The following is a 26980-nucleotide window of genomic DNA, read 5'->3' as shown; positions in this document are numbered from 1 at the left end:
GCCTTCGCTTTGGGCCAGACATTTGCTTTCCGACACCAGAGTATATTCTATTTTATTCTGTAGCAGCTTCTTCAGTGTTCCCATATGGACAAGCTGAGCAGCTCCAAGGATTACCACTGCAAGTATATGTATGCCGTTCTTTAGTAGAAATGAAGGCCAGATGTTGTTTTGTCATCTTCACATGCATCTTTAAAAAAGTTAAATGAAGTTCTTTCAGATATGCAATTAATGCCAGGCAATTTGCTCGTAGGCTGTTTAAAAGTCAACTTCCAAAAGACAGAAAATAACATTTTAACTGAGAATTCAAACTCTAGAATAACTTCAGGAAATAAATACAGCAGAATCCAGGATCACAGAGACAAAAATATATTGTGCAGAAAAGGCGTGGTGGCCCATTTCTGAGATCTAAATGAGCACTATTAATGCTTTTATTAGAAAAGAATTGACCTTATTTTTAAAGTACAACGTGAAGTTCGATGTAAAAGCTATCAAAGCCGCCATGAATAAAAACCTTCCACTCTGCTGCTTTGCTCTCCCAGCATATAACCTGACCCATCCATCCAAATACTGGAGAATTTAATACATTTATAGCTAGCAGTGTAATGCACAAAAATTCTTCGTGTACACACTCCTGGTTTCTACACCTCATGGATTCAACAGGGTTGGCAATGATTCCTTCCCAGACTGCCCAATTAAAGCAATTTAGATAAAAAACAAACTGCTTTTCATTATTTTTTTTTCTGATTTCATGAAAAATGGACATTATTGTATTCGTTTTATGACAGACAGAAGTATTAACTGAAGATTACTTCTCCCATCTCAGTAATAGTACGTACAAACTTTGGGCTTCAACTGCCTGCTGGAGCCTTGTTCTGCGAGACAGTCCACGACATACAAAAACTCCCAAGACACCAACCATAACTTTTTGAGTTATGTCACTTTATTGAGGGAGCGAAAAGAATCACATTCTCTAGTAGTCTTGGAACAGTGCAAATGGTGAACAGAAGATGAAAATAGATGTAATTGGTTCCGAAAAGCATGAACATCTGTAGAGAATGTGTTGCATTATTCCTAAGGACTCTTGCTTTTGAAAAAAAGTACATGTTCTGTATATACAAGTGTCAGTGCAATAGCCAATAAAGCAATCAATCAGAAATATAAAAATATCCTAGATACAAACTTAAAATAGATGTTTGAAAGCTGTCAATATCAGTATTCTGATATTTCTGTATCTCAGAGTACGATCACCGGGATGAGTTATTCTGATGAGGTAAAAGACAGTAAATGCTCTGTGAGAACACAGAGCCATTAGTTCTTTTCCATAAGACAAAAAGATAGAGCACCCAATGAAATAGCAAGTCTTCGCTGCAGGTGCCCACAGGAAGTGAAGTTACAGTCTGTGAGCATGACTGCATTCCTGCATCATTCACGTTTTGCCATCTTTGCCAACAGTCACACACCAGCAAACTTACAAATTCTCCCATGCCCCCCAAGTTCAGCATAAACTGCACATACTGTGCAGACACACCAAACTGACAGCTGCTTCAAACACAGACAAGATCTACAAATGTCCAAAAACCACTTAGTCATTCTTTCCTTTATTGGTTGCAAATCTTTTTTTTGGCAGCAAGGACAGAAAGAGATTGCAAAGCTTGACAGCTGAACAGCTCTCTGTGTAAGAGTTAGGGAGGGAACAGGGTGTGTTGTATTTGTTTTGCCCCAGGTGTTCCAATGATGCCACTGAACTTAAATCTCAGCTGGCTGAGCTATAAAAATCACACTCCTCCTCTTTGCTCTGCATTTTGGGTGGAAGGATGTGCTAATCTGGGGCTCTTGTTCCAAAAAAAGAGGAAGGGCTACTTGGTCAAACTTTAAGCTGCGTGCTGTCTTCCTGCATCGTGATTCATCTCTTTTCCTTCTGCCATCTCTTTCGCTATGACCCTCCAAGCTCCACTGCTAATTTCTGCCTCCCAGTTCTCTGCTTTTCAAAGAAAAAGGCAGAGTAACAAGTAGAAAGTGTGCTCTGTGTCTCTGTGGCATAGAGTCCCAGAAAGAACTGAGAGTAGAGATGGGAAGGCAGAAATGTACAGTGAACACAACCTCCTTCTCAAGGTGGTAATGATAAGGAGTTAATTTCAAACCATGTGTCAATCTCAGGCACTCGTCTTTGGAAAAGCACACTGAATTATATAGTCTCTAGTACCTTAAGATTAACTTGAATGGGCTATGATTTATGTGATAAAAAGAGCACAATGAGAGCTGGCAGTCGCCTTCTTAAGAAACTTTCCTTACTACTTATGGCACGCACATGCACCAAAGCACACAGTGGTTGCTTGAATCTTTAAAAGGTTTCTCGGCTTTACATCTTAGATTCAAAAGCTTGCCCTTTAAATCATTTCATTTTTCATCATTCTTCTCTAAACCTCTTGTCTCAGGCAAATTCAGACAGCTGCGTAAGAAGGAGAAGTGAAGCCAGCAACATCTGTAGGATGATGACACTTGACAAATGGCCTTGGGTTTTCTTTCGGTTTCTGGAAGATGCTTTGCAGATGTCAAAGCCTCAAGGAATCATCATACATCTCTCCTTAACCCCACTGAATGTGGCGTTCGACGTTTCCAAACACTGAATTACTACTTGCCACACCACAGCATGGCAGGCTATTCCGTCTCAAATAAACAGGCAGGAAATGGAGGCACACAGAATGACTAAGTGATTATTCCAACACCACGATACAAGCCCGGGAGAGACAGGAGCTGAACCTGTATTTCTTGCATCTCGATCTCACGTTGTCTTTTTGTTGTGTGTTGCAGCCTTATTCTTTCCTGGAGAGGAAGACTGGAATCGTAAGAGTCTGTCATGCTACTCTGGTTGACAGGTGGTGTCGCCAATGAGATAAGATTGTTGCACTCCCCACATCAAAAGGTGGAATATGCTGTATGACATCTGCTTGCTGGAAGAAATACTAACCATACCAGTCCTTAAGAACATCGACATTTATTTAATATGATATAAAAGAAATGAGATATGAACATTCTTATCTGAACAATAAGTGGCTTCTTTACTTACATCGCATGTGCTCATTGTATACTATATATACAATGAACATAATTACATTTGTACACAAACTAAGTACTGGATTGAGAACCTGCTTATTGCTGTACACACTCTAACCCAACAAAGGAAAAGCCCAGTACCTCAAAATACCTACACTCCATTTTATTTAAGTAAAAGTAAGCACTGACATTAAAGTATATGTTGACAGAAGTGTGGCAGTAACTGCTGACATTGCAACCTGACCAAGGAATAATTACAGCAGAAACAGGACATCTTTTACTAAGCAATAATAAAAATGGCACATTTTAAATATATCTATATGTATATATATATATAAAAATTTTTACAAATAAAATGTTAAAACAATAAATTGTAGTGTTTAAAAAGTGTAAAACAGGGTTTTAGTGGTGATATGTAAAATTAACTGAGTTATGCATCTAAAAGAAGCCAAAAAGTAAACTTATGTGATCCATACTTAAAAGAACATTAAATTCTGGAAAATAAAGTCCTGACTATAGGCTGCACACTGAGAAGAGCCTTAATTTTATGTGCACAGAAATCATAGCAGCAAGCTGGTATCAGGAGAACGATCTGAAGGTTGTTGAGTGTACATATGGGCCATTTAAAGCTCTCTTGGAATAAACATTTTCCAGGAAGTGATAAAATGATGCTCTGTGGCCAAAAGCATCAGAACTATGAATTTCATAGATTTAAAATATACTGTACAATATCTTCTCACATTTCCGTAGGTCGGGTCCATACATCTCAGGCATGAATTGTTTCAACAGAAGCCATTAGAGCTGGAAGACAGACACAGGTTAGGTTACCGTATTTTAGCAACAACAGAATATTGTATAACACAACTCCTGGGATTAAACGCGGCACGGAATGTCTGACCTCATCCTAGCAGCAGTTATCACTGATGTAGAACATAATAAAGTATCTCAGAAATAAGTTGTTTCCAAAATCAGCTTTTCAGAAAATTCATTGTCAGCAAGAAGCAAAAGTAAACTTTTTTCAACTTTACACAACTGGGAAAACGTCTTTGTCCTGAGAGTTTTATCTTGTTGCACATAGCCAGCTCCAAATATTTTCCATGTAGAACCAGGGACAGTGGCAAAGGCCCTCCCTGCTTTGACAAATGCCAGGTGCTGTTTGCAGCCGGACACAGCGCTGTCCCTGCATGAGGCTGTGCTGGCAGCATCACTATGAGCGTGCTCAAGTTCCCATGCTGAGCCCCAGGCTTGCTGCCTTTTGATTATTACTGAAAGGACTTCTATACATAGCTGTTAGCAGTTTCTTGGTAAAAGTGTTTCCGAGCTTTAGATCCTGGTGCTGCTAAAATTTCATTATTCCTCTACTACTCTGCTTGAATGCAATGCTTAAAATGTAACAATGTCAGAGGTACGCATCCAGAATGTGCCTCTGCAAGGCAAGGGCCGTAACAAAAAAAATAGCTGTGTGCTAATGCGTTTTCCTTAGTCCCAGAATATCCTATGCCACCAATTTCCTACGCCAAATTCTCCTGGCCCTGTGCCCAGAGTATCGTTTTACTAATTGACCAAGCAAGCCAAATATAGGTATTACCTCATGATACTCTATGATCTACCATACATTTTCCAGATGCCACATAGGAACATGACTGATGCTGCAGCCCTCTAGTATCCAGGATTTCTTGCATTTGAGAAACACCCAGCTCTTGCATGTATCTTTTACCATTCCAAAACACCAGAATGGCAGCACAGAGGGGAAGGGGAAGAAACTACTGCAGGCAGGCAGACCACGCTCCTTACACCTATGTACGCAAGGCCCAGCTCAAGGCACGAATTGGCTTTGGAACTCTTAACCAAAAGGGGTAACAAGTGCACCAAAGAAAGGCAGAGTGCATATGCACGCAGTTGAATAGTTTTTTCAACTCAATTCAAACATTAAACAGCCCAAAGGGGTATAACTTATTTTACTTTGTTATGGTGGTGCATATATGAGCAGAGCAATAGTTTTACGACCAGCAGCCCAGACGCACTGTTTTGCTGTAAGCATAACAATAAAATTTAAGTGTTGCAGCATCATACTTAACATGGAAATGTTGTAGCTGCATACTTACTACCTGCCAGGTTACAACACGCTGTGGGATGTCAAGGGTTAGTTGTTCCATTACAAAGCAGGTCACTACGTGAGCGCTTCACTTTGGCTACTCTCATGTTTAGCATTAATAATTAAAATGACTTTGCTGAACTGATCGCTGGGGCTGATGACAAGGGGTAAAAGTAACTTAATGCAACTGGTTAAAAAAAAAAAGCAAGACAAAAAAACTCTGGTGAAACTGCAGGTTGCCTCCCTGTCAAGGCATCTGTGCTGTGGCTACAGAAGGAATTCAGCAGTGTGGTTTCAATCACATCACTACCCCAAAAGTTTGTCCTATTTCAAAACACATAAATGTTCAAACATCATAAATGCATTAGCACGTATACAGTGAAATTAAAATCTTTAACACAGATTTCCAGAAAAAAAAAATGAATAGTGCCACTTATTTTCAAATGATTTCACAACAGCACTTTTAAGTGAAAGTACAAGAATCCAAACTAAATTTCATAATGATGGACTGCATACAGGAGAAAGTGAGCAACACTGGTGTTGGTACTGAATACAATCTTTTTATGCAGATTCCAGAACTTAATTCATGCAGGATAAAGTGTTTATGTTGATTAATGTCTAATTTTACTAAGATGAAAACCTGGCAATACAGGTTAGGGCAATAAATAAGAAAATGCATTTTCAGATCTCTCAATGCTGAAAGACTGAAAAGTCTCAAATATAAGATTTCCTTACATTTAATTAATGGCATTAACTATGGCTTTCGACATGATCATTGAAGCCAAGCTCATTCCTGTAGCAGAAAGCCTACTTAAATAGATACTTCCTGACAACAAAGAGATGTTGATCATTTTAAATGCTGGCAAAGTGCAGTAGCATTCAGGTAGGTATCATACTGGTTTCCTTAAACACCTGTACAAACACTTATGCTTTCTTGTATGTCCAACTCCATTTATTGAGTCAGTAACACTGCAGGTAAGAACATGTAAATCTAGCCAAACTCATGCTTTCTAACTTCCTTGAAATCAGCTAAGACAGGGAAGAATAGCCCCCTGAGTAGGGCTATCCCTATAGAAGCAAAATCCACAACGGAACTGTTACATTTCATTCACCCTCATTTTTTTCTTTCCTGTTCCTAGCATTAGACCATTCCCTTCAATGCATCACTAAGACATCTCACTCCAGCTGCCCACATGGAAGCAGCAAGATTCATTTGCACCTGAGCACTAATGCTGGTAGCTTAAATGTCTATCTGCTCTGTAACAGCCTAGGTCTCTCATGTAATTCAAAGGGCTGTTATCCTGCCACTTGTGGCAAAATAAGCCAATTAGTCCTTTCTCTTTGTATTTGAGTATGGAACACATGACTTGCAAACAAATCAATATGTATACTTGTTTTGTTTTCCAGTTAGTTTATATTCAACGTAGTAGATATCTTTGTCTTGCCAAGTACTGTCTACAGATGTTTCTCAAAGATACCTACAGTACATACACTCAGAACGGTATTAGAAAAATGACAGGAGGGATGGGAAAAAAGACGTACTTCTCTGTAACTATACACACATGAAATGTGATCCTTCTGTGAGCTGTGGTTGTGTAGATGAAGCTGGTGACAATGACGATTCTGGTGAAGAAGGCAAACTTTTCACTGCGAGTCATACGGCAAGATAAACAAGAAAACAAGTTACACAAGGCAAAAGCTAGCTGTCTTACACAGTAAACGTAAGCTTGAAAATCACCATTTCAAGCCACAATCAATATAAGCAGAACCAAATGAAAGTTACACAAGTTAAGACTTAAAATCTGATCAGCACAGTGAGCACAACTTCAGGGGACAGCGTAGCTGTTGTCAGCAAGGATCATTTCTTTTTAAGAAACAAAACATCCCAGAAAAGACTCAAGCCTATACACAACTAGTAGATCATCTCAGGAACAAACAAAGACAGATGAATACTAACACTTTATGTCAGAGGAAAAAATACTTACAATTTAACTACTTGGGTTACTTTCAGAACCATCTTTATATCGCAGCTCAGGTTAACTATTTGTTATTCTGCTACAGAGTGCATTTACAAGATTCGGTTTTGATTATCAAGTCACAGGAAAAAACTCCTGACTGCATTGCAAAGGTTCAGGTCACCTTTTATATCCACAGATTGAACTATCTGGCTTACATAACCACTCCCATTACTGAATATTCTAATTATATCTTAAATTCTGTAATCAACTTCCTCCTCGCCCATCTGCTCCCCTCTTCTTTTCATCTTTGCACATAGTTTTGCTTTTTTCCACCTTTTTGTTCTTGCAAAGTACACCGTGGGTCTTTGTACTAACCAGCTGATGTCTTCTGTTTCTTCAGCTGCTCCTGCATTTGAAATCATGACCAAATTGTGGTACACAGTTCAAAATTTGAGGCTGTCCATCAGCCAGGAGATCAAATAGTTCATACATACCTGGGATTGAGATACTGTTCTATAAGATAAAGAGGGAGGGATTTGCTCCAACTAATAACTATAATTGACTTAATTTTTGGCTAAAGCCAAATAATTCCCTGAAATAAATGCAACCACAACATCTACATTAAAACCTCAGAAAAATGGAATTTCTGTAGCTACCCATACTTTTCTCTGTGTTGTAAAAACATATACTTAAAATTCAGACCAGCTCAGCACTTCTCAAATCACAAAGGTTTTGAGCATCAAAAGATATCATCGTAATGAAATGAAGTTTTACATATGTACCATGTAACTTCTGTTTTAGTCAAACTCTTTTCCATACCTGCTGTTGCCTGATTTCCTTTTGAAGACTGTGCTGCTAATTCAAATGAAGCAATAATTCCTTTTTGCTCTTGAACACTAACTGCTTCACTTTCTTCTGAACTGGTTTTGGGTTTGTGGTTTCCAACTGTGGTCACACTCTGCAAGCTGACGGAAAAAAAACCACGGCTTTTAGAACTCACTAACTTAATTTCAAGTGCTAACCACTAAGTATAGGAGTCACAATTTAATTTTCTTTTGTTAATAGGCGAGTTTGTGTAATAGAAGTTAAATATGTATTTTCAAATCCTTCTACCATGTAAAGTTAGACTTAAAAAAAACATATGCTGAGTTCCTTTCCTTTGCATACTCATACGGGTTCCTGCTGTGTGATACCTATTTTGATGAAGTATGCTGTGAGAAAGTTATGGTCTAATATAAGAACTCAGGATTGACCGTGAAACTGTAGAATCTGCACAGCTTACAATAAAGTTAGGAATTATTAAAGAGAAATATCTGATATACAGTCTTTGTCTAATTCTGCAATACTCTCAAGCTGTCAAATAAAGGTCAAAAAAGCAGAAGGTATAAAGTAAACTGTTCAGTCTGTCTGTAAATGCAATGCTTTCATAAACGCCAGTGTTAAAGAGCTTGCAATAGAAGCCCTGGCTGAAGGTTTCATATTAAACTGATACAGAGCTTAGACTGACACTACTAAATACATTTTGTAGTGCAGGATCATGAACATATCTGTAACTTGGGCAGTACCTGGGAATAAACATCGCCCCTCGTACCAACTCATTACCTCTTACAGAACCTCCTGCAGGTTTCTCACTGGATTTCTCTATATGTAAACCACTCCAAAACATAAATATGCCTTAGAAGTATTTATGACAGTATTTCATTAGTTGCTTGGTACGTTCAACTAATACAATATGCAAGTTTAAAATAGTCTTTGAACATCTTGTTTTATTTTTACCTTATATCACCATCATGTGTTTCTTCCACTTTATTATTCTTTTCCTTTTCTGCTTTCTCTTCATTATTCACTTCTTTTGAGTCAGATACAACATGTGTATCTGATAAAAAATCATCAGTTTTTGTCAGCTATAAAAAAATTGAAATCATGAAACAAAAAAGCAGTAACACCCACTAAGTGGTAGATAAGAAATACAGTATCAGGAAACAGTTTTATTAACAGACAAATTTTGCCATCATGTATACTTAGTAACTTAGAATTACATAACTTAAGAAATTTTTATCAATGCCATTCAGGTTAATAGAGTTATTCTGAAACTCATACCAGAGCCAATGGGCAGGGCTTGTCTTAATTACTTCCAGAACGTATCTGAACTCTTTGGACTGCAGCCTGCCTTAGTTTTGTATGCTATCCCTCTGTGCATAATGCCAAAGATTCCAGCAACTGCAGTACTTGAATAATGAGCTTGAATACTGCTCTTAAAGGTTTGATTAGCGAGGACCAATATTAGCATATTATGAAATACTCCTTCAAGGGGTTTGTATACTTAACACAAAGCAACTCTCAACAGAAAGTGTTCTAGAAGAATAACAAATGCTAGCTATTTGATTTTATAACATCCTAAAAAAAACAACAAAAAAAAAAAACAAAAAAACCAACCAAATATAAAATAGGAAAGAGAAAGGAAAAAGGAGTGAGAAAATAAAAGCAATGGCAGATTGATGAAAGAATACATAGTGAAAAAGATAAAAAAAAAAAAAAAGTATACACAAGATTTAAAAAATATGACACTCCAAGGAGGATATGGTTACACGGAAACAGTTCTAGTAATCTGTTCTCCACAGTCAGTCTGCTTTTGTTGAGTCCTTAGGGCACTCAGCTACCAGAAATACAGAGGTAACTCACTGCTAATGGAGCCTGAGACTATTTCAAGACAGAAATCAATCTGATGACCAAACAGCACAGACTGCAGTTACTGCCTACTTCCACGTATGAGTTGCTGCATCAGCCTTATGCTCTGTCCTGCACAGTGTTTGATGCACTAAAGCCAACCATGGAAAAAAGTCAGGTGTATAAAATGACCATCAAAAACCACACAGATCAATGATTATTAAAGATGCACCAGCACTGGGTTTGTTTCCAAACCCAAAGATCATATGTGTTTTTAATTTTCTGGTCAATCAAGACAAGAAAAGATAAAATTAATGTGCAATTAAGTAAAGTTAAGAGGAAAACTAGAACGAAATTTAAGAAGACTGTATATACATATAAGAAAATTCAATCTCTACCAATCGACAGATCTGATACCATTTTGTACTACTACTACATTTTTAAAATACAAAAATATACGTTAATCTTCCAAGATAAAGGAATTTTGCTTGGCTTCCCATATCCTGCTGTCTGTGGTTAAAAACACTTTTCTACTGCAAGATAGGCTGATGAACAGTGCAGTGAAGGAGAGTTCAGTACCTCTTTAGTAAAACCTGAATTATGTTCTTGTTCTCCATCATGTTTTACTTGCACTACTTCTTCTTCAGGACTTTCATTATTTTGTTTCAAATTATTATCTTTAGTGGTGCTCTCTAATTCCTTTATGTGACTAGATACAGTATCATCCTTTTTGCGATTCTGCAGAACAAAATTGATATAGAGACATTTGTTCTAAAAACAGTTATTACAGTGTCAGGCCCGAGTCTTGTGCTGTGCTAAGAAAGGCGTGTGAAAAAGTTAAGCATCTTAACTCAAAACAGTTTTTTAAATGACATTCCATTGCAAAGCACATCACAATGCAATAAGAATAATGTTGGTTTTTGGTTTTTTTTATGAAAAAACTTGGAATTTTCTCATTATTATACCTTTCAAAACAGTTGAACCTAGCTGCTTTTTTACTTTTCAAGATTAATCTCCTTTTCCACCTGCAAAAATCTCTAGCATTTCTATCCTCTGAAATTCCATTCATATAAAAATCTACTGCCAGTGCAAAATTATCTGCACACCTATGTTCACTCTGCCAAGTATCTTAGGTATCTTCCAAGCCTTTGCTGGTAACTGATTTAACAGAGGTCAACGTAATATTTGATAATGGCAGAGTATGAGTAAAGACACGAAGAACTCCATATCACTTATTCCTTAAAAAAGTCTATTGCACATAGAATATGATTGATATAAACATTTTGAGGAAGGGTGGTAGAAGTGACTTAAAATTCTGAACTCTGAACATTATGTTGGCATAAGAGTGAACCCAACAGACCTGAAGCTCCTACATGTTGCAACAAACTAAGTACTAGAGTGGAGAAAAAAAGGATCCAGGAAAGTAGTAAATCTTCTGGCTGAATTCCTGTCTGATTTAGCACATGCATACTGGAAAGAGGAAATTCTATTAAAGTCAGTCCACAAATCAATCTCTCTGCTTTCTTAAAGTATGCACCCATATCTTACACTTGCCTCAAACAATAACACTTGTTAGACAATTTCCTTTACTTTGGTAATCACTTAAAAACTACATAGTGGGTTGTTCATAAAATCCTTTCATCTTTCCTTTCTTCACAAAAAAAAAAAAAGAAAGAAAAAAAATCCAACTGAAAAGATTTCCAGCAGTTAAATGCCACTGCGTCACTTTTCTGTATGAAATCAACAGGCATGGAAAAACTTCTTTTCTCACCTGTGTAGCTCTGATTTCACTCAGAGGACTGGAGAACATGCTGACATGACCAGCATCCTTCAGAACTCTGTGCAGCAGCAGTTAGTGCTGCTGCTGAGGGTCTGACTGCTTCCCCATCCTGTCTCCCAGTGTGCTGGCAAGCCAGGTATGACACACACACGACTGCAGTTTCCCCTCCCTGAGGTATGAATTAACTAAGAAATTGGTGAGAATCACGGAATCACAGAATGGCCTGGGTTGAAAAGGGCCACAGTGATCATCCAGTTTCAACTCCCTGCTATGTGCGGGGTTGCCAACCAGCAGACCAGGCTGCCCAGAGCCACATCCAGCCTGGCCTTGAATGCCTCCAGGGATGGGGCATCCACAACCTCCTTGGGCAACCTGTTCCACTGCGTCACTACCCTCTCTGTGAAAAACTTTCTCCTGATATCTAACCCAAACCTCCTGTCTCAGTTTAAAACCATTCCCCTTGTCCTATTACCCTCTCACTATCCACCCCTGTAAACAGTCGTGATGCTCAAACATGTAAACTCTACTACAAGAAACATCTGCAGAGCTTTGCTTTGAACTTCTTCTTGAGAAATGCCAAGTTAATCACAAAAAAGTTTGGAGGAGCCACTCCGTTCATCTACATCATTCATGATGTGGTCCCAAATAGATTTTCTAATGCAAAAGGAAAACTTGAGTTCAGTGCCTTCTGGTGATCCAGCACTGTTGAAGGAACTTTCCCTATAGCTCTGAAGACAATTTAATGTGCTCAGAGGGAAAAAAAAGAAAGCTAACGTATATGTGAAAATAGACACCTTCTAAACAGTGCAATGCATTTAATCTGGTCTTGGATAAGCAGATACAAAACATAAAAGGAGATATGTGCATGTTACTGAAAAAAAAAAAAAAAGGTCAGCATGATCTGAAGAAAAAAAAAGTATAGCAGAAGATGGAAAACGTAATGTCTATTGAAAAAGAGAACTAATTTCCTGACTTAGCAGTCAAAAAGTAGTACACTTACAACTGTTACATGGAATTTTTTTGTTCAGAGATTTACTGTAGTTCAGTATTTATTTATTTATTTAAGACATATTTCCTGGTCAGTGTCAAGCAATTACATCCTTGTCTTCTCTCCCCACTCTTGCATGTTCAATAAACATTCTGCTTTGCCTTAATTGCTTAAGAATGCATGAAAATGAAAATGATTTGTTTTTCTGTATTTATGGACTCAGAAACCACAACTTGAGTGCACCAGTTAACAGCAATCATCATATACATTCCTATCTAGAAATGTTTTATAAATAATGTTATATATGTTTGAATATGTTCCATGACAGAAAATCTTCATAATTTATACATCAAATGAATCGTGGTTCTCCCTGATACTGCTTTTAGTCACAAAGTGTGCGTTCATGTTGTTTGCTACATCTGACAACAAGCATTAACTGTTGACAAACATCACAATGCATAATCAAAGATCAGATGTAGAACTGAATTCCTTACTTCCCTAAAGAAGTGACTTCTACTGTCATTAGGTATAAACATGAAGGCTGTCATCGCCCTTTGTCTTGTGTCTGGCAGAGAATTGCAACTGCTACTCTATATGAACAATCTCAATTATTAGACACCTACACTATCACATGACTTTTCAAGATTATTACTTTTATTATTATTTTTTTAACTGTTTTTAAGAACTTAGACCAACCTGTGCCGATTTGAATGGATTATCTCTGACAAAAGACAGACTCTGTGAAGGTGACTGGTCTGAAACACCAATAATATTTAGTCCTTTCCTCTTCTCTCTCAGGCAAGCTTGTTGGTGTCTTTTTATTCTTTCCATCTGTTCCTCCACAGTCATTCGAGGTCGTGTGCTTTCTGCAAGACACAACTGCTCCACTGCACTTCTTGGTCTTTCCTTAAAAGGAAGAATATACACATTCTTCAAAAACAGCAAGATTCTTTGCTATTTAGCTTATCAGAAAGATCACCTATTAAAAATGACTATTAAAAAAATGACTATTAAAATGCAGAGGAATTGTGGGCAAGAAAAGATCTCCCATGTACAAAGCACAAGATTAACAAATAAACACCAAAATTAAAAATAAATTGCTTTTTTAAACAATGATATTGTTATCGTCAATGCTTAACATCAAGACAATGGGTACGTACTTTCTCAGACCTTTTGTGCGAAGTTGAAATAATTTACCAGATATTATACCAGAGAGCTGACTCCCCTAAGATGAAAACTTAGGAGAAATTTCACGATCGAGGACATTTATACCAGTTGATCTAATATTCACTTCTGCCTTTTTATTCCATTCCCAGCTGGGGATCACCTAATGGCAAGCTCAGGCTGAAACAAACTGAATTTAGCACCACTTAAAAATGTGTAGTTCTAAGCATTATCTCATTCCTGAAAAAACTATGGCTTTACCCACTCTAATCCTGAAATTCACCGATTTTCAGATTTTTATGTCATAAAAAATATAGAACTATTTACTTTGGGCAAATGGTTGCCTTCAGCAGATTCATAGCAACTGGTTTCCTTCTGCAAGTGGTACTCTTTTTCCATTCAGCATCCTCTCTCCTCTCCCATTCTTCCCACATCTTATCCTCTCCTATTCATACTACAACAAAGGCAGAAATTTTCCCCACTTTTGCCTAAATTACATGTGAATATCTGCCTTCAGCCCAGAGACTGCAAGACTCTAACCTGACATTCCAGGTTTACTACCTACATACTGATTGCTGCATTTTCGTTTTTTGGCTGCTTTAGGTTTTTCCCAGATCAATTTAGTATTAAAATAAAATCCCCTATGTATTTTACAGAGGCTGTTAAAATGCACCAGCATCCAAATATGCTCTTGAAAGCTTTTAACCAAAGATGCTTCATGTCTTTTCAACTTAAGCCCAAACTTCAGTTTCCAGTTGCTTAGTAGATTTAGCATTACCATTTAGTTCTTAGCCAGCTTTAGTATAATGAAATCTCTGTGCAGTTTAACATACATGACCCTTACAATTTTGTTATTTTCTCTACAGCTGTCTCAGTTAACTGAGTAGATTATATTTCACTTTATATCACAGTGATTTTTATGTAAAGGTACGACTGCAACTTTTCAAGTAACTGCAGAAATTAGACTTAGAAATTAACACCTCATTATCCATCAGTGCTTGAAAGCTACTTTAAATTACCGTTCTTAGATCTATCTTCTTATTCTTCCTTAAAGTGACATAGGATGCTATTGTTGAGGATTCTGGGGTTGGTGATTTGGTTCTGGGTGGTACAACTCCCACTGGGAAATGCGAGCCTGTGAAACAGTAAAGCAGCATACTAAGTCCTATGCAAAGCATAATCAAACAGCAGATTGTTTTCTAGTAAATGCACGTTGTCAGCCTCAGAAACTACTCAAACTCTGCATAACTGTGACATCCATTAAGGTATGCAGGCAGATGACCAGCAGGTTAGGCAGAGAAGAGCATGGTTAAATACTGCATATGGTATGAGAAATTGCTGGACATAAAATTAACAGTGAGAAATGGACAAAAGTTAGACAGTGCTGTGTGCAATGGCTAGACTTCACATATGGTTAAGGGGGAATTGTGTGAAAGACAGTCAGGCTTTCATAGATTCATAGGCTTCACAGATAACGGAAGGCAGAATCTGGGACTTTCTGAGGAAGAGAGCTTGTAAGGCCAGCAGGTGACCATACCAGTACAGCTATTTAAGGCCAACATTACCTAGATGATAATACTGGAAATAATTTTTAAAAAGTTGGACTAATGCAAGAAAAGTAATTACAGGTGGGTTGCTTATTTGGGTAGAAACAAAGGTTGAGAAAAAGAAGGGGCAAGGCAGATAGGAAAAAACAGGCATGGCATAAAACAGAGGGGGAATAAAAAGGCTCAGCTTTGTGTAAGCAAATTGTTTTTCAGTATGCTTGTCTCATCAAGTCCTGAGCCTGACAATTGCAGCCTGTCCATTCTTCTTACTAAACTTTATTCACACATATTTTTAATGTAGGTTTTCCTTTCCATGTAGTAGCATATGAGAGAGGGGGAGACAGATCATAGGGCTGGGGACAGAGAGACGGCAGAGTCTGCACATGCACAGGCTGGCTACCATATAGGCCGTAGGTCTGGATCTGCTAGCCAGGAGGACTCTTCTGTCTATGCTAGATGCTAAATGAACTTAAGGCAGCAAGCAGAGCATGAGGTTTGGGAGCCAAGTGTCCAAGAGATCTTAAATCTCGAGATCTCACAACTGAAGAGGTTGGAGAAACTCAAGAGCTGACTGCTGGAGATACCATAGGTGCAGGCAGCCTTTGGAGTGGCCCACTTGTGTGTAGGTATGAGACCAGCCAACAAGCTTTCAGTCTGGTCAGCTGGCAAGTGAGAAGAGGATCACGTTTATCTGTGTTGTTCCACTTTTATGTGAGTGCTGTTTTTACTTATGCAGTGCTTGCAATGGCACTGGTCTCAAAACTGCTGTACCGTTGTGGTTAGCTGGGTCTATTCAGAGCACGTGTGCTTGTGCACAGTGCCTGTATGCTCAGCCTTGCAGCTCATGGACAGAGAAGTGCAGCAGCCAGGCTCTGTCTGGCTGGGAGCTGAGGATATTCTGTGTCTTGCTGCCCACCATGCATTCTGCCTTTCATAACAATAACTCACCACTGGAGTTTTTCTGCTTAGAGAACCTCTGCCAAAATGTAATTAAGTTAGTAGAAAACTGAAGGTAAAAGTTACAAAAATATACATATATAACTAGGCAATATGTTTCATCTTTCCTTCTTCATACATGCAGGAAATCAAAGTATTAAAAATACTGTTTTTTTGCAGTTTTTGCCTATAAAAATGGATTTATATTCTCCAATGGTCAAATTACCTCCCCTTCTTTTTCCTGAAGTCACACTGATTTCAGAGGACATACTGACTCAGTTGAAGGCTCAACTATTTCTCCAAATTGTCTGATAGGCTGACAAAATAGTCTGGAGTTATTTCGATGCCAAATACATCATTCAGAACAAAAACTATAAAACAACAGTTTGGGTCTCCTTTACACATGAAAAGGATAAAACACAGCTTAAGTCCATTTTCCTTTTGTGTCACTTTTATGTGCCACTCAGGTCATAAATATTCCTCTGCTTGCAGAGAGCTGTATGGGTTACTTTACATAGTCCTGTTAAAACGTTTCTCTGCTGACACTTGAAAAGGGAGGAGAAGGGCTGACAGAAAAAAACATGAGAAATGTTCAGTACAGTAACACGCACAATGAGTGAGAAAAACATTAAAAAGTTTCCTCTGAAATCTACTTATTTTTCAGAAGCATTCTGAAAAATGTCACTTAAGGATGACTTCTTAAAACAGATTGGAGGTTTCAGACATGAGCTGCCTTTGAGTTTGTTCCCCTTAGAGCTTACAAACTGTTATGACAGAATGGCATAAAAATGTTTATTGGAACAGCATATGGTTATAATGACATATGCACTACAAAGAACAAACAAACAAACAACAACCAAAACCAGGAAGGGTTGTATTTTTCCTGCTCCATTCCTGTTGTTATAAGCACACAGAACAAGAAAATAGCTGTCAGGAAATCCAAAAAGCATGGACCAAATGATAAAACACAGCTATAATAAACTCACTTCGCTCTATTTTGAATGAAGACAAATAGCCCTCCCTGCACTTGCTACCCTGAACTCCAAATACTATTTATAATAGAAGAACTTCTATTATTGCTTTTCTTTACTGAAGGTTGCTTTTCTGGAAGTGGACATAATAAAGTTAACTTCCATCGTTACAGAAAATAGAAAGCAGACTAGGGTGCTCAAAAAGTATCAGTTAGCTTTATATAATTGGTGTAGGCTTCGTATGTTGTCTCAATTAATCTCCCTTGGGTCATAAATGCCTGTAAATAGTCTGGAACACCACGGGCAAAAAAAAGTAGATATATAGTGAAGAAGGCAACTTTAGGTGGTTGGTGATTAGCAAATCTCGGGCTAAACTCTGAATATTTTTACCACTAAGTCAGAAGTAATTTAATACCTAAAGTGAGTGTTACACCTCAGCAAATACCATATTCAATCTGAATTAAGTAATTGCTTGTAAGTAAGTGCAAGCTTAATTATATCATCCATCATGGGGTCATTCACATTGTTGGGCACCCAAACTGTATGCTGTCTTTTGTTTTAAAAGCCTATACGGCTGTTCTGGTGAAAGTAATATCCTTACATGACCATAGTTCTTGGGTCAAATTCTAGTAGTATTACACCAGACCTCTACATACATGTTTAGTCAAACTAATACAAGGTATTATCTTGCTGGCACTGTAAACATCAATCATTACAGAAAAAAGTTCAGTTATTCTGAAAGCTCTTAAAGGCGTTTTTTGGTAGTGCTCAGACTGCTTTTCCTGGAGTCACCTTTAACAAACTATTCTGTGTGTTTTAACAAACAGAATTGAGGAGCACTTCCTGGTAAAAGACTCTACCAAGCAATTAGTAGCTTTTATGGAAGCTGGATGAAGAGAAGAATCTAAAGCATTTAGCAGTTGCAAAGACCTTTATTGTCTGTACACTCCAAGGTCATGATCATTATTCCTATTATATCAGAGGACAGAAGGCAATTCAACAATTACAAGATTAAAAAAAGAAAAAGACATTGTTTCTCTGCCTTATGAGAGTCTGAAAATTCTGTGGTGCTGCCTTTTTGGACGTTCCAGTGACATAACATTGGGAGCTTGATTCAAAAACTGAATAATTGTTCAGGGGCATGAACAGAAAATGGGTAATTGTTCAAGGGAATGGTGTGTGGGGAACGTGAGTGATGTGATTAGACATGGTGTCAATAAGGATTTCAGGGTTGTTGGTGAGTGTAATGTTTGATTTTTCTGTGGTGTAATTGACTGAAATCTTTCTTGTCATATAATTAAATGAACATTTTATTGTGGAAGTTGTATCATCTTACTAAGAAATGGACAGGCTACAAAATTATGAAGGATGAAATAGCTTCTGTAACAGTTAAAGCTCTGTATTTCTTCTGAAAAAATGCTGAAAGGTCATAAACGGTACTCCTGGGGACAAACCTTTAGCTGCAGATTCTGATTCTAACATTTGTTCTGTTTTTTCTTCACCATTAGATTCATCCACTTCAGCTACTGTAGTTAACTCTGGTTCACTCTTATAAAGCCTATAATCAGGACCCTGAAGAATGACAAGTTATGAGGTAAATAAACTGGCATTTCTGTATAAGCATTTATGTCTTAAGACTCAAAGCAGCTATTTTCCGATGAGACTGCTCACTCCAGGGCAACAGCTCACTGTTCAACTGCTCTTGCAGCAGTATTCCTTCATAATTAATTTGAGAAGTATTTGCAGATTTTCAGAAATCACAGAAAAATTGCCATAGGCTTCAGCAAGAACTGCTTCTGAGCCTGAAGTTTTATAAATACTTGTGAGGAGAAGGGTTTGGTTTTTGAAATTGACTTAGATCCAAAACGCACCCATTTAAGTCTTAAGACATTTTATATATACACAGAATATATGACAGGAAAATGTGAAAAGCAAATGATGGAGCTGTAAATAAAACCAAAAGCCAAAAGTAAAAATAAATATAAAAGTAGCCAGATGGCAAAATAAAAATTGTGACTGTGCAAAGGAAGGGGGAATGCTTCAAGAACGATGTGGCAGTTTAAGCCACTTACACAGTGAGATCCATTTCTCTGATATCCTTGAACTTGGTGAATCTTCTTTTCTTCTGGCAGATGTACTGGGCCCCTGCTATAACAGAGCAAGGAGCTGCTATCACTGGGCAGAGGGGGGATTATGGGAGGATGCTCTGTAAAGTCATAGGACCGAGGGAGTGGAGGACGAGGTGGGACTACTTCCTCTTCCTAAAGATTGTAGAATAGTCACCTTATTTAGATGTGCACACCTGTTACAATTATTTATAACTTATAAATAAATAAAAATATATTACCATAGCTACACCAGCTATAGATTTTTGTATGAAAGGGACGATGTCACACTACAAAATAATTAAAAAAAAAGGGAGGGGGAAAGGAAAAAAAGAAAGAAAAATGAAAAAAGGCCAAAATATGCATTTTTTGATTAATTACCACCATGTACAATGAAATACTTCAACAGCTTTAGTAATCAAATTATAAAAGCTTTCAGTTCTATCATCTGCAACTTTTAATTAGATATCTGAATTCTCTGAATTATCCTTTTAAAAATTAAACTCCGTATCTTTTTAAAGATTTTGATATACATTACATTTTCGAAAAGATCTGTAAACCACATGTACATTTCCAAACACTTCAGACAATCATGACAATGTCCCAATGTCCCTTTAAAACTGTAAATGCTAGCCAGATTTCCAGAGGAATTGAACATCTGGGAGCTCCCACAGTTTCAGATGATGCTCTTGTGGGTGCTCTGGCCATGTGAGAACCAGGCTCAATAGGTGAATAAACATACAAAGCAACATATTTTTTCCCATGAAAAATATTTTGGGGAAAAATGCAAATCCAAAAATCAGGGTTTATATTTCTAGGATAAGAGCCTGGGAGAGGAAAAGGTGAGAAGTGGAAAAGAGAAACATAGTGGTGAGAATATAAAGACAAAGAACAAATGAAAGTGTTAGAATTACTACTTATCAGTCTTTTAAAACTAATCACAATGAAGTATTTTCACAGAATACATACTTTAGAAATCCTTAAAACAATTCAAATAATGTTCATTTTTATCATATGTATATTTGATATTCAGTGATGTTAAAATGGTAAATATGCTAAAAGCATACCTCATTTTTATATTTAATAGCAGAAAATGTCCTTGATCCCATGATGCCTGTTTGGGGGATGGGGGAGAGAGGGTAGGAGGAAAGAGAAGAATTGTTTTCAATAAGTAGTTTTATGAACGCAAACTATAAGCTGTTATTACTAGGCAAATACACAAATCATCAATTTAAAATATCTGATTCTTTCAAACATACAAAAGCAAATGTGATGCTTAACTTATAAGAATGCATGCGATTCAATCTCACTCCCTAAGAGAGAAAAATGTCCAGCTTACCTGCATCTGAAGAGCTTCTTTGCTGTTTATGTTTACTTAAACCTTCCATGACATCTTGAATTCTCCACAGTTCCTTCTGAATCTGAGCACGCTGTATCCCAGCCGACTCAGTCTGCCAGTAAAGAAACAGCAAGTGATAAATAAGAATATATTGCAGGAGGGGCAAAAAATAAAACCTCTTTCTCTAGACAGTACTGCATATTCTTTCCCATTGAACAAAACAGAATGCAAAAACGATAGATACTCTCTCATTAAAAGGTAACAAATTAGTATGTTGTCAGAAAAAAAGTGGACAGATTAAGTTATTTCAGGAACACGCGCCAGTTATTTTGATAGCAATTTGCAAGCTGAAATTCCACTTAATGGAATTACATTTTCTCTTTAAAAAGAAAAGCAAAGCCAAGTTTGCATGAAGACCTACACACAACAAAAAGAAAGGAATCATCAGTTCCAATCCTAAAATACTTGCAGATGAATGTGATGTTTGCATACGAGCATATAAAATATAGGCCTATTTGTAATCATGGTTATGCATGCTTTGGGCTGCATAACACAAATTTCTCAGCTCTTGAGTTTCCTTGTAATCTCTCTTTCATAGCAGCATAGAAAATCAGTTCCTCGAGCAAAAACATCCATTAACATCTCACAGTATTGACCACACTGACCCTGTCTCTTCCAGATAGACAAGCACACGTTTGTGTGTCACAGAAAGATTACCTCAGAAATTCAGAAATTGAACTTACTGACCAATTCTCCAGAGAAGAGAACAAATAATAAAGTAATAAGATAAGTAGGAAGAGTTCTGATGTTTAACATCTGAATAAATAAATATTTCATTTATTTTGATACAATTATTTAATTACATTTTAAAATAATGAGGTAAAAGAAGTGAACACTTAATATGACCATCATAGCAATTGAGGTCTGAGAAAACTTCTCTATTTGGGACATGATCGCTGAAACGGAAAGAGATGGACATGGGAAAACTTACACAGTAGCTTCAAAATACAGGAAAAGCTAAAAACCTTCTCAGAACTGATGAACTTGTTATTTCTTTTTATATCTTATAAGTTACCAGACCACACATTCTCCATTCTCCCCCTCCTTTTTTTTTTTCCATTTGAGTAGAATTTTTAACCAAAAACATAGAAAATGAAAAAGACTTAAATGTTTCTGAAATTATGCCCTATGTCAGACCTGAATTTCTCCAAGCCGATCAAGTTGCTCCTGCATATGGTTCCTTGTTGCTGTTACATCATATTCTAGTTTATCATATTCTCTCCAAGCTCTTTCCAGTTCCTAGGTATATAACAAAAGAAAAGAATTGCATTTGCACATTCAAGTTAAAAAAAAAAAATTAAAAAAGTAGGCAATTTTATTCATACAATGGCATGAAACATCAGGGATTAATTTATAGAGATTTGCAGTAAGTATACATACAGTTTTAGAGAATGTCATGATTAAACAGCTTTAGCATTTTCTGATGATATTCTGCATGATATACAAACTAACATCATTTTATCTTTTCACAAACTACAAGACAGTCCAGGATGAAATCTTAAGACTACATTGTTATAATTAGCAGGCATGTAGATCTTAAGATGCCCTTCCACAGTTGTAGAAAGAACACAAAATGGATGTAAATTTGTCTCTTTTATCACAAAGAATACATAGGTATGAGTGCAAAGCATGTGCATGTACATGAAATTTATTATGCAAGACAACTAAGTCATCCAACCTTGCCTGTAACATTACAGGTGAATACCCCAGGCTTGTTAATACACCTGTTTTTACATATGTGAAACTGCAAACACCAAAAGGCAGCACAAAAAGAATCTTTGAGGTCAGTTCTGTCATTCCCCCTTACTAAGCCTGGATCAAGCCCTTTATTTGATTTAGCATAAATTAAAAAGTTGATAAGAGGTGTTCTAAGATTTCCTTTTGTTTCCCATGCTTCCATTTTCCTCATCCAGCCAATCTCTTTTACAACAATTGGAAGGGACCTTAAAGATCATTGAGCTCCAACTCCCCTGTTGAGGGCAGGGTTGACCCCATCAACTCAGGCTGCCCAGGGCCCCATCCACCTGGCCTTGAACACCTCCAGGGATGGGACATCTACAGCTTCTCTGGGCAGCCTGTGCCAGCGCCTCATCACCTTGCGAGTGAACAATTTCTTCCTAACATATAACTTGAATTTCCCGTCTTTTAGTTTAAAGCCATTCTCCTTTGTCCTATCAGGATCAGACCACCTAAAAAGTCAATCCACCTACTGCTTATAAACTTCCTTCAAGTACTGGAAGGCCACAGTGAGGTCTCTCTGGAGCCTTCTCTTCTCCAAGCTGAACAAGCCCGACTCCCTCAACTTTTCTTCATAGGAGAGGTGCTTCAGCCCTCTGATCATCTTTGTGACTCTCTCTCCAACAGCTCTGCATTCTTCTCATGCTGGGGGCCCCAAGCCTGGACACAGTACTCCAGATGGAGCCTTTCAAGGGCAGAATAGAGGGGAACCATTACCTCTTTCTCCCTGCTGGCCATCTGACTATGACTATACTGATGCAGGTCAGGATGTAGTTGGTCTTCTGGGTTGCAAGTGCATGCTGCTGGCTCTAGTCTACCTTCTTGTCCACCAAGACTCAGTCCTTCTCTGCAGGGTTTCTCTCACTAAGTTCTTTTCCCAGTTTGTATACATATCTGGGATTGCTCTGACCCAAGTGCAAGACCATGCACTCAGCCTTGTTGAACCTCATTAGGTTCTCATGGACCCACATTTTAAGCCCGTTCAGGTCCCTCTGGATGGCATCTTCTTCTCTTGAGTCAACGGCACCACTCAGCTTGGTGTCATTTGCAAATTTGCTGAGAGTACACTCGACCCTGTCACCTATGTCACAGATAAAATGAGTACCAATCCCAAGATGGCCCCCTGGGGGACACTGCTCACAATCGGCCTCCACCTGGACATTGAGCCATTAACAACAACCCTCTGGCCAACCAATTTCACATTCAAGAAATAGTCCAGCCTTCACATCCATACCTCTCCACGTTATAGATAAGGATGTGGTGTAGGACCACGTCAAAGGCTTACATAAGCAAGTAAAAACAGTTGCTTCCTTTGTTACCCCAATATAGAAAACTATCATAAAGTGAAAAAGGAGATTAAATAGAAGCTCCTCTACTTTTGTCTAAGGTTTTCAAAAGTGTATGAGTTAGAATATCTTTGAAATACGACGGACCACTATTAAGAAAGACCATGAAAGCATTACCTTTTCTTCTTTTCACTCTGTAGCTATTTTTGCTTAAAATAAATTACATATCTGATGGAATGTCTGATAAAGTTTTCTATTATTTTACTTGACTTACTTCTGCTGTAATTAAATTCATATATTATAAAAATGAAAATTACCACACCAACTGAGGCCAATATGCACTCAATTCTCAGCAAAAGAAAAAGTAAAGAAAGACTACTTGGTGAATATAGTGAAAGTTCTAGCTTTTACAAAAATACATGCAAGTACAAGACAACTGAGATTTGCTGGAATGTAATGAAAAATAACAAAAACTCAAACCAATTAAGAATATGAAGATAATCATTTAACAGGTCACTGAGTTTTACTAGCAAGAATGTATTACTTACTGCAGTAGCTCGTGATACTTCTCGACAAGTGCCAAGTAGTCCATTCTGTAAGTCATCTCTCTGTAAGACTACATTTTGTATGGCTGCTGGATTATCTGCATTCATTTCTATCTCCTGACTTGCTGATAGCAAAGCTTGCTCAAGCGTGTACTATTATAATAAAGAGAATTATTTTTAATGTTCTGCATCATTGGGTTGATTTTCATTATATTTCAGTTATCAATGTTCTGATAATAAGCATGTAAAATAACATCCACTTTAGGTAATAAATACAATTGTCCTACTTTCTCCTTGTGTAGTTGTTGAAGCTTCTCTTCCAGTGCTTGTACAACTTTATCTTGTTCACATAAACGGCTAAGCTTAGCCTAATATATAACAGAAAATGATTGCAATTAGAATTGTTTTTAATATCTTAAATAACCAAAACATAAGTTCATTAAATCATTACAAGAGACTAGATAAAATTTCGTTACCACAAAATATGAATTCTAAAGTTCTGAAGGCATCAGTGTTGCATTTTCTAATTAACCTCAAGAAACCATAAGACACTATGAAATAAGTGTTATTGCAACTTGACACAACATTGCTCAAAATATATAATTTCTAATTCTACAGCTAAATCATTGTAACTTTATGACAGGTAACAAAAAACGCCTTTGAGCAACATATTCTTCATTATTATATATAACACTGTACACATTACTAGTTCTTCCCATGGTTTCTTTCAGGTGTTAGTTTTTAATAGTTATTAACACTACCCACGCTCTGCTGTTTTGGCTCCAATCCAGGCTAGGATAGAAATAAATCTGTTCCCCTTCAGCTCTGGTTTGGAATAACTGTTCAGCTTTTGTAGCATTGTAGCTTTAAAGTAACATCCCTTAAATCATCATGACTACTTTCACTTGCATCATGCAAGTATGGCTAGATATGTACACTTGTGCATACAAAATACGACTGCATGTGTGTATTTTTTTGCCACCAAAACTGACCTTAAACACCAGGGCCCGTTTCTTTAGTAACTAGCACACCAACATTCTGAATGGCAAGTATCCGTGCCAATTTCAGTTCTGAAGTATCAGTCATATTTCCTAAGAAATACTTCTCTAATGCTTCTAACTGAACTACATCCAGAGATTTTTTCCTTTCTTAAGTAATTCCTTCTTAGAAACATTTCACATTTAAACACAGATAGTACTCTCATGTTCACAGATCAATCTCTGTTAGCAGTCACCTATACGAAGTGCATTCCAAACCCAAATGTCAAGGGAAAGATTATTATGAAAAGAAGAAGACAAATACCAACATTTCCAGTGAAGAAAAAATACAAATTACTTACATCAATATCCAGCTCTTCAGTTCTATATTTGTATAGTGTACCCCTACATTCTTCTTGTGTTAACTATAAGGAAGAATAATATTGCCATAAAACAACTTAATTTGACTATGAAAACAAAGCCAGTGCTCAGCTCAAGAGTTTACATACAGCATATCAGCTTTTGCTTGAATGTCAAACATAACACATTGAACAATATATAGTTAGCCAAAATATATAGTGACTGAAGGTAACTAAGTAGAATGTCAAACACTGTTGGTAAAAAGTTATATAAACAAAATAGGCCATATTTCTAATGCAAACTGGATTTTAAGAGAGGTGTAACTCAATCAAACATGGATTCTGTAGAAAGATGAAACTGCCAGAGTACACCTAAACAGAGTTTATACATAATTATGCATGTTTAAATATCTGCATTCTAAATACAGGGACTCATTCTACTTGGAATTAATCCTTCTAGATCCACTAAGATCAAGTATATTCTCAAGGAGAATATTCTTAGTGAATCTGAAGTCAGAACAGAATGACCTAAGTATACAACATATCTGTAAAATATATCATCACATACACATGCCCAGTAAGTGTTGCCAAATACCTTTCCACCTACTTTCTCCTATGGAAAACCCCCACCCCAACAACAGAATTCAGAGCATAAACACAAATACCACAAACACAAATCTTTCTGTTTTTAATTTGGACCTAAGCAAATCAGTATCCTCCAACTACTTTAATACAGCTCCTCACATTAAGTCCTTACCTCTTTCAGTCCCTAAACTGATCTGTAACAAGATTTAAAACTATACACAGGAAAAAAAAAAAGGCAGCTTCCTATTTTAGAATGGACTACCATATACAGAATTTGCTTACTGTCCTATATAGTAAGCACTTGCATAACACTATCAACCTTAATATTCCATTTAATTAAAAACATGTGTACATTGAGTCCCAACAAATATGCTTTCCTTTCATGTGCATGATATAATTAGGTCATCATGGCTTAATAGTGCAAGAAAGACTGTAAAAACACAAGTCCATGTTAAAGGACACTTATAAATAAAAGGACTAGGGAAGGGTTAATCAGACAAGCATTCCAAACATACAATAAATCTTCAACACACTTAAGTGTTTCATTTCAAGATGTTATGTCCACATACCTCATGCAAATGCACCTGGTGACAATTTAAAAGTATGGATAGTGTATTAAAACCACACAGTAACTTTCTTTGAAATGGACATTTTATGAAAATGAGTGTTGGAATATGAAAAAAGCCACAGCACTTTTGCACCTCATGAATGCCACAAATATTAGCATTTTAAGATATCTATTCAATCCCATACTGTTGTACAGTTGTGTTTTTTAAATGTAGATTTTGTCTTAATGAGAGAAAAATGAGGAATGGAAATATTTAAAC

General features: G+C 37.1%; 1 protein-coding gene across 15 annotated transcripts in view; it reads right to left on the bottom strand.

Annotated features, from left to right (window-relative positions):
* Positions 1-918: 918 nt before the first annotated feature.
* The window catches only part of PLEKHA5 (pleckstrin homology domain containing A5), a 169353-nt gene continuing 143291 nt past the window's right edge, over positions 919-26980 (bottom strand). For 8 of the 15 annotated variants that reach the window (XM_085231044.1, XM_085231080.1, XM_085231070.1 and 5 more), the window contains 16 exons: positions 25572-25634; positions 24520-24600; positions 24236-24385; positions 21802-21903; positions 20605-20716; positions 20333-20379; positions 19508-19555; positions 19233-19421; positions 18615-18732; positions 14726-14841; positions 13239-13448; positions 10354-10512; positions 8884-9011; positions 7927-8072; positions 6712-6796; positions 919-3855 (listed from right to left, as the gene is read on the bottom strand). In XM_085231044.1, coding sequence (XP_085087170.1) covers positions 3837-3855; positions 6712-6796; positions 7927-8072; positions 8884-9011; positions 10354-10512; positions 13239-13448; positions 14726-14841; positions 18615-18732; positions 19233-19421; positions 19508-19555; positions 20333-20379; positions 20605-20716; positions 21802-21903; positions 24236-24385; positions 24520-24600; positions 25572-25634 — 1773 coding nt within the window. In that variant the 3' untranslated portion in view covers positions 919-3836. Of the gene's footprint in view, positions 3856-6691; positions 6797-7926; positions 8073-8883; positions 9012-10353; positions 10513-13238; positions 13449-14725; positions 14842-18614; positions 18733-19232; positions 19422-19507; positions 19556-20332; positions 20380-20604; positions 20717-21801; positions 21904-24235; positions 24386-24519; positions 24601-25571; positions 25635-26980 lie in introns of all 15 variants that reach the window. The other 7 variants (XM_085231126.1, XM_085231136.1, XM_085231049.1 and 4 more) reach the window with 6 other exon arrangements.

This window comes from Meleagris gallopavo, chromosome 1, assembly GCF_905368555.1.
Source record: "Meleagris gallopavo chromosome 1, MGAL_WU_HG_1.1, whole genome shotgun sequence".
Classification (NCBI taxonomy): Eukaryota; Metazoa; Chordata; class Aves; order Galliformes; family Phasianidae; genus Meleagris; species Meleagris gallopavo.
This window is presented reverse-complemented; position numbering and strand designations above follow the sequence as displayed.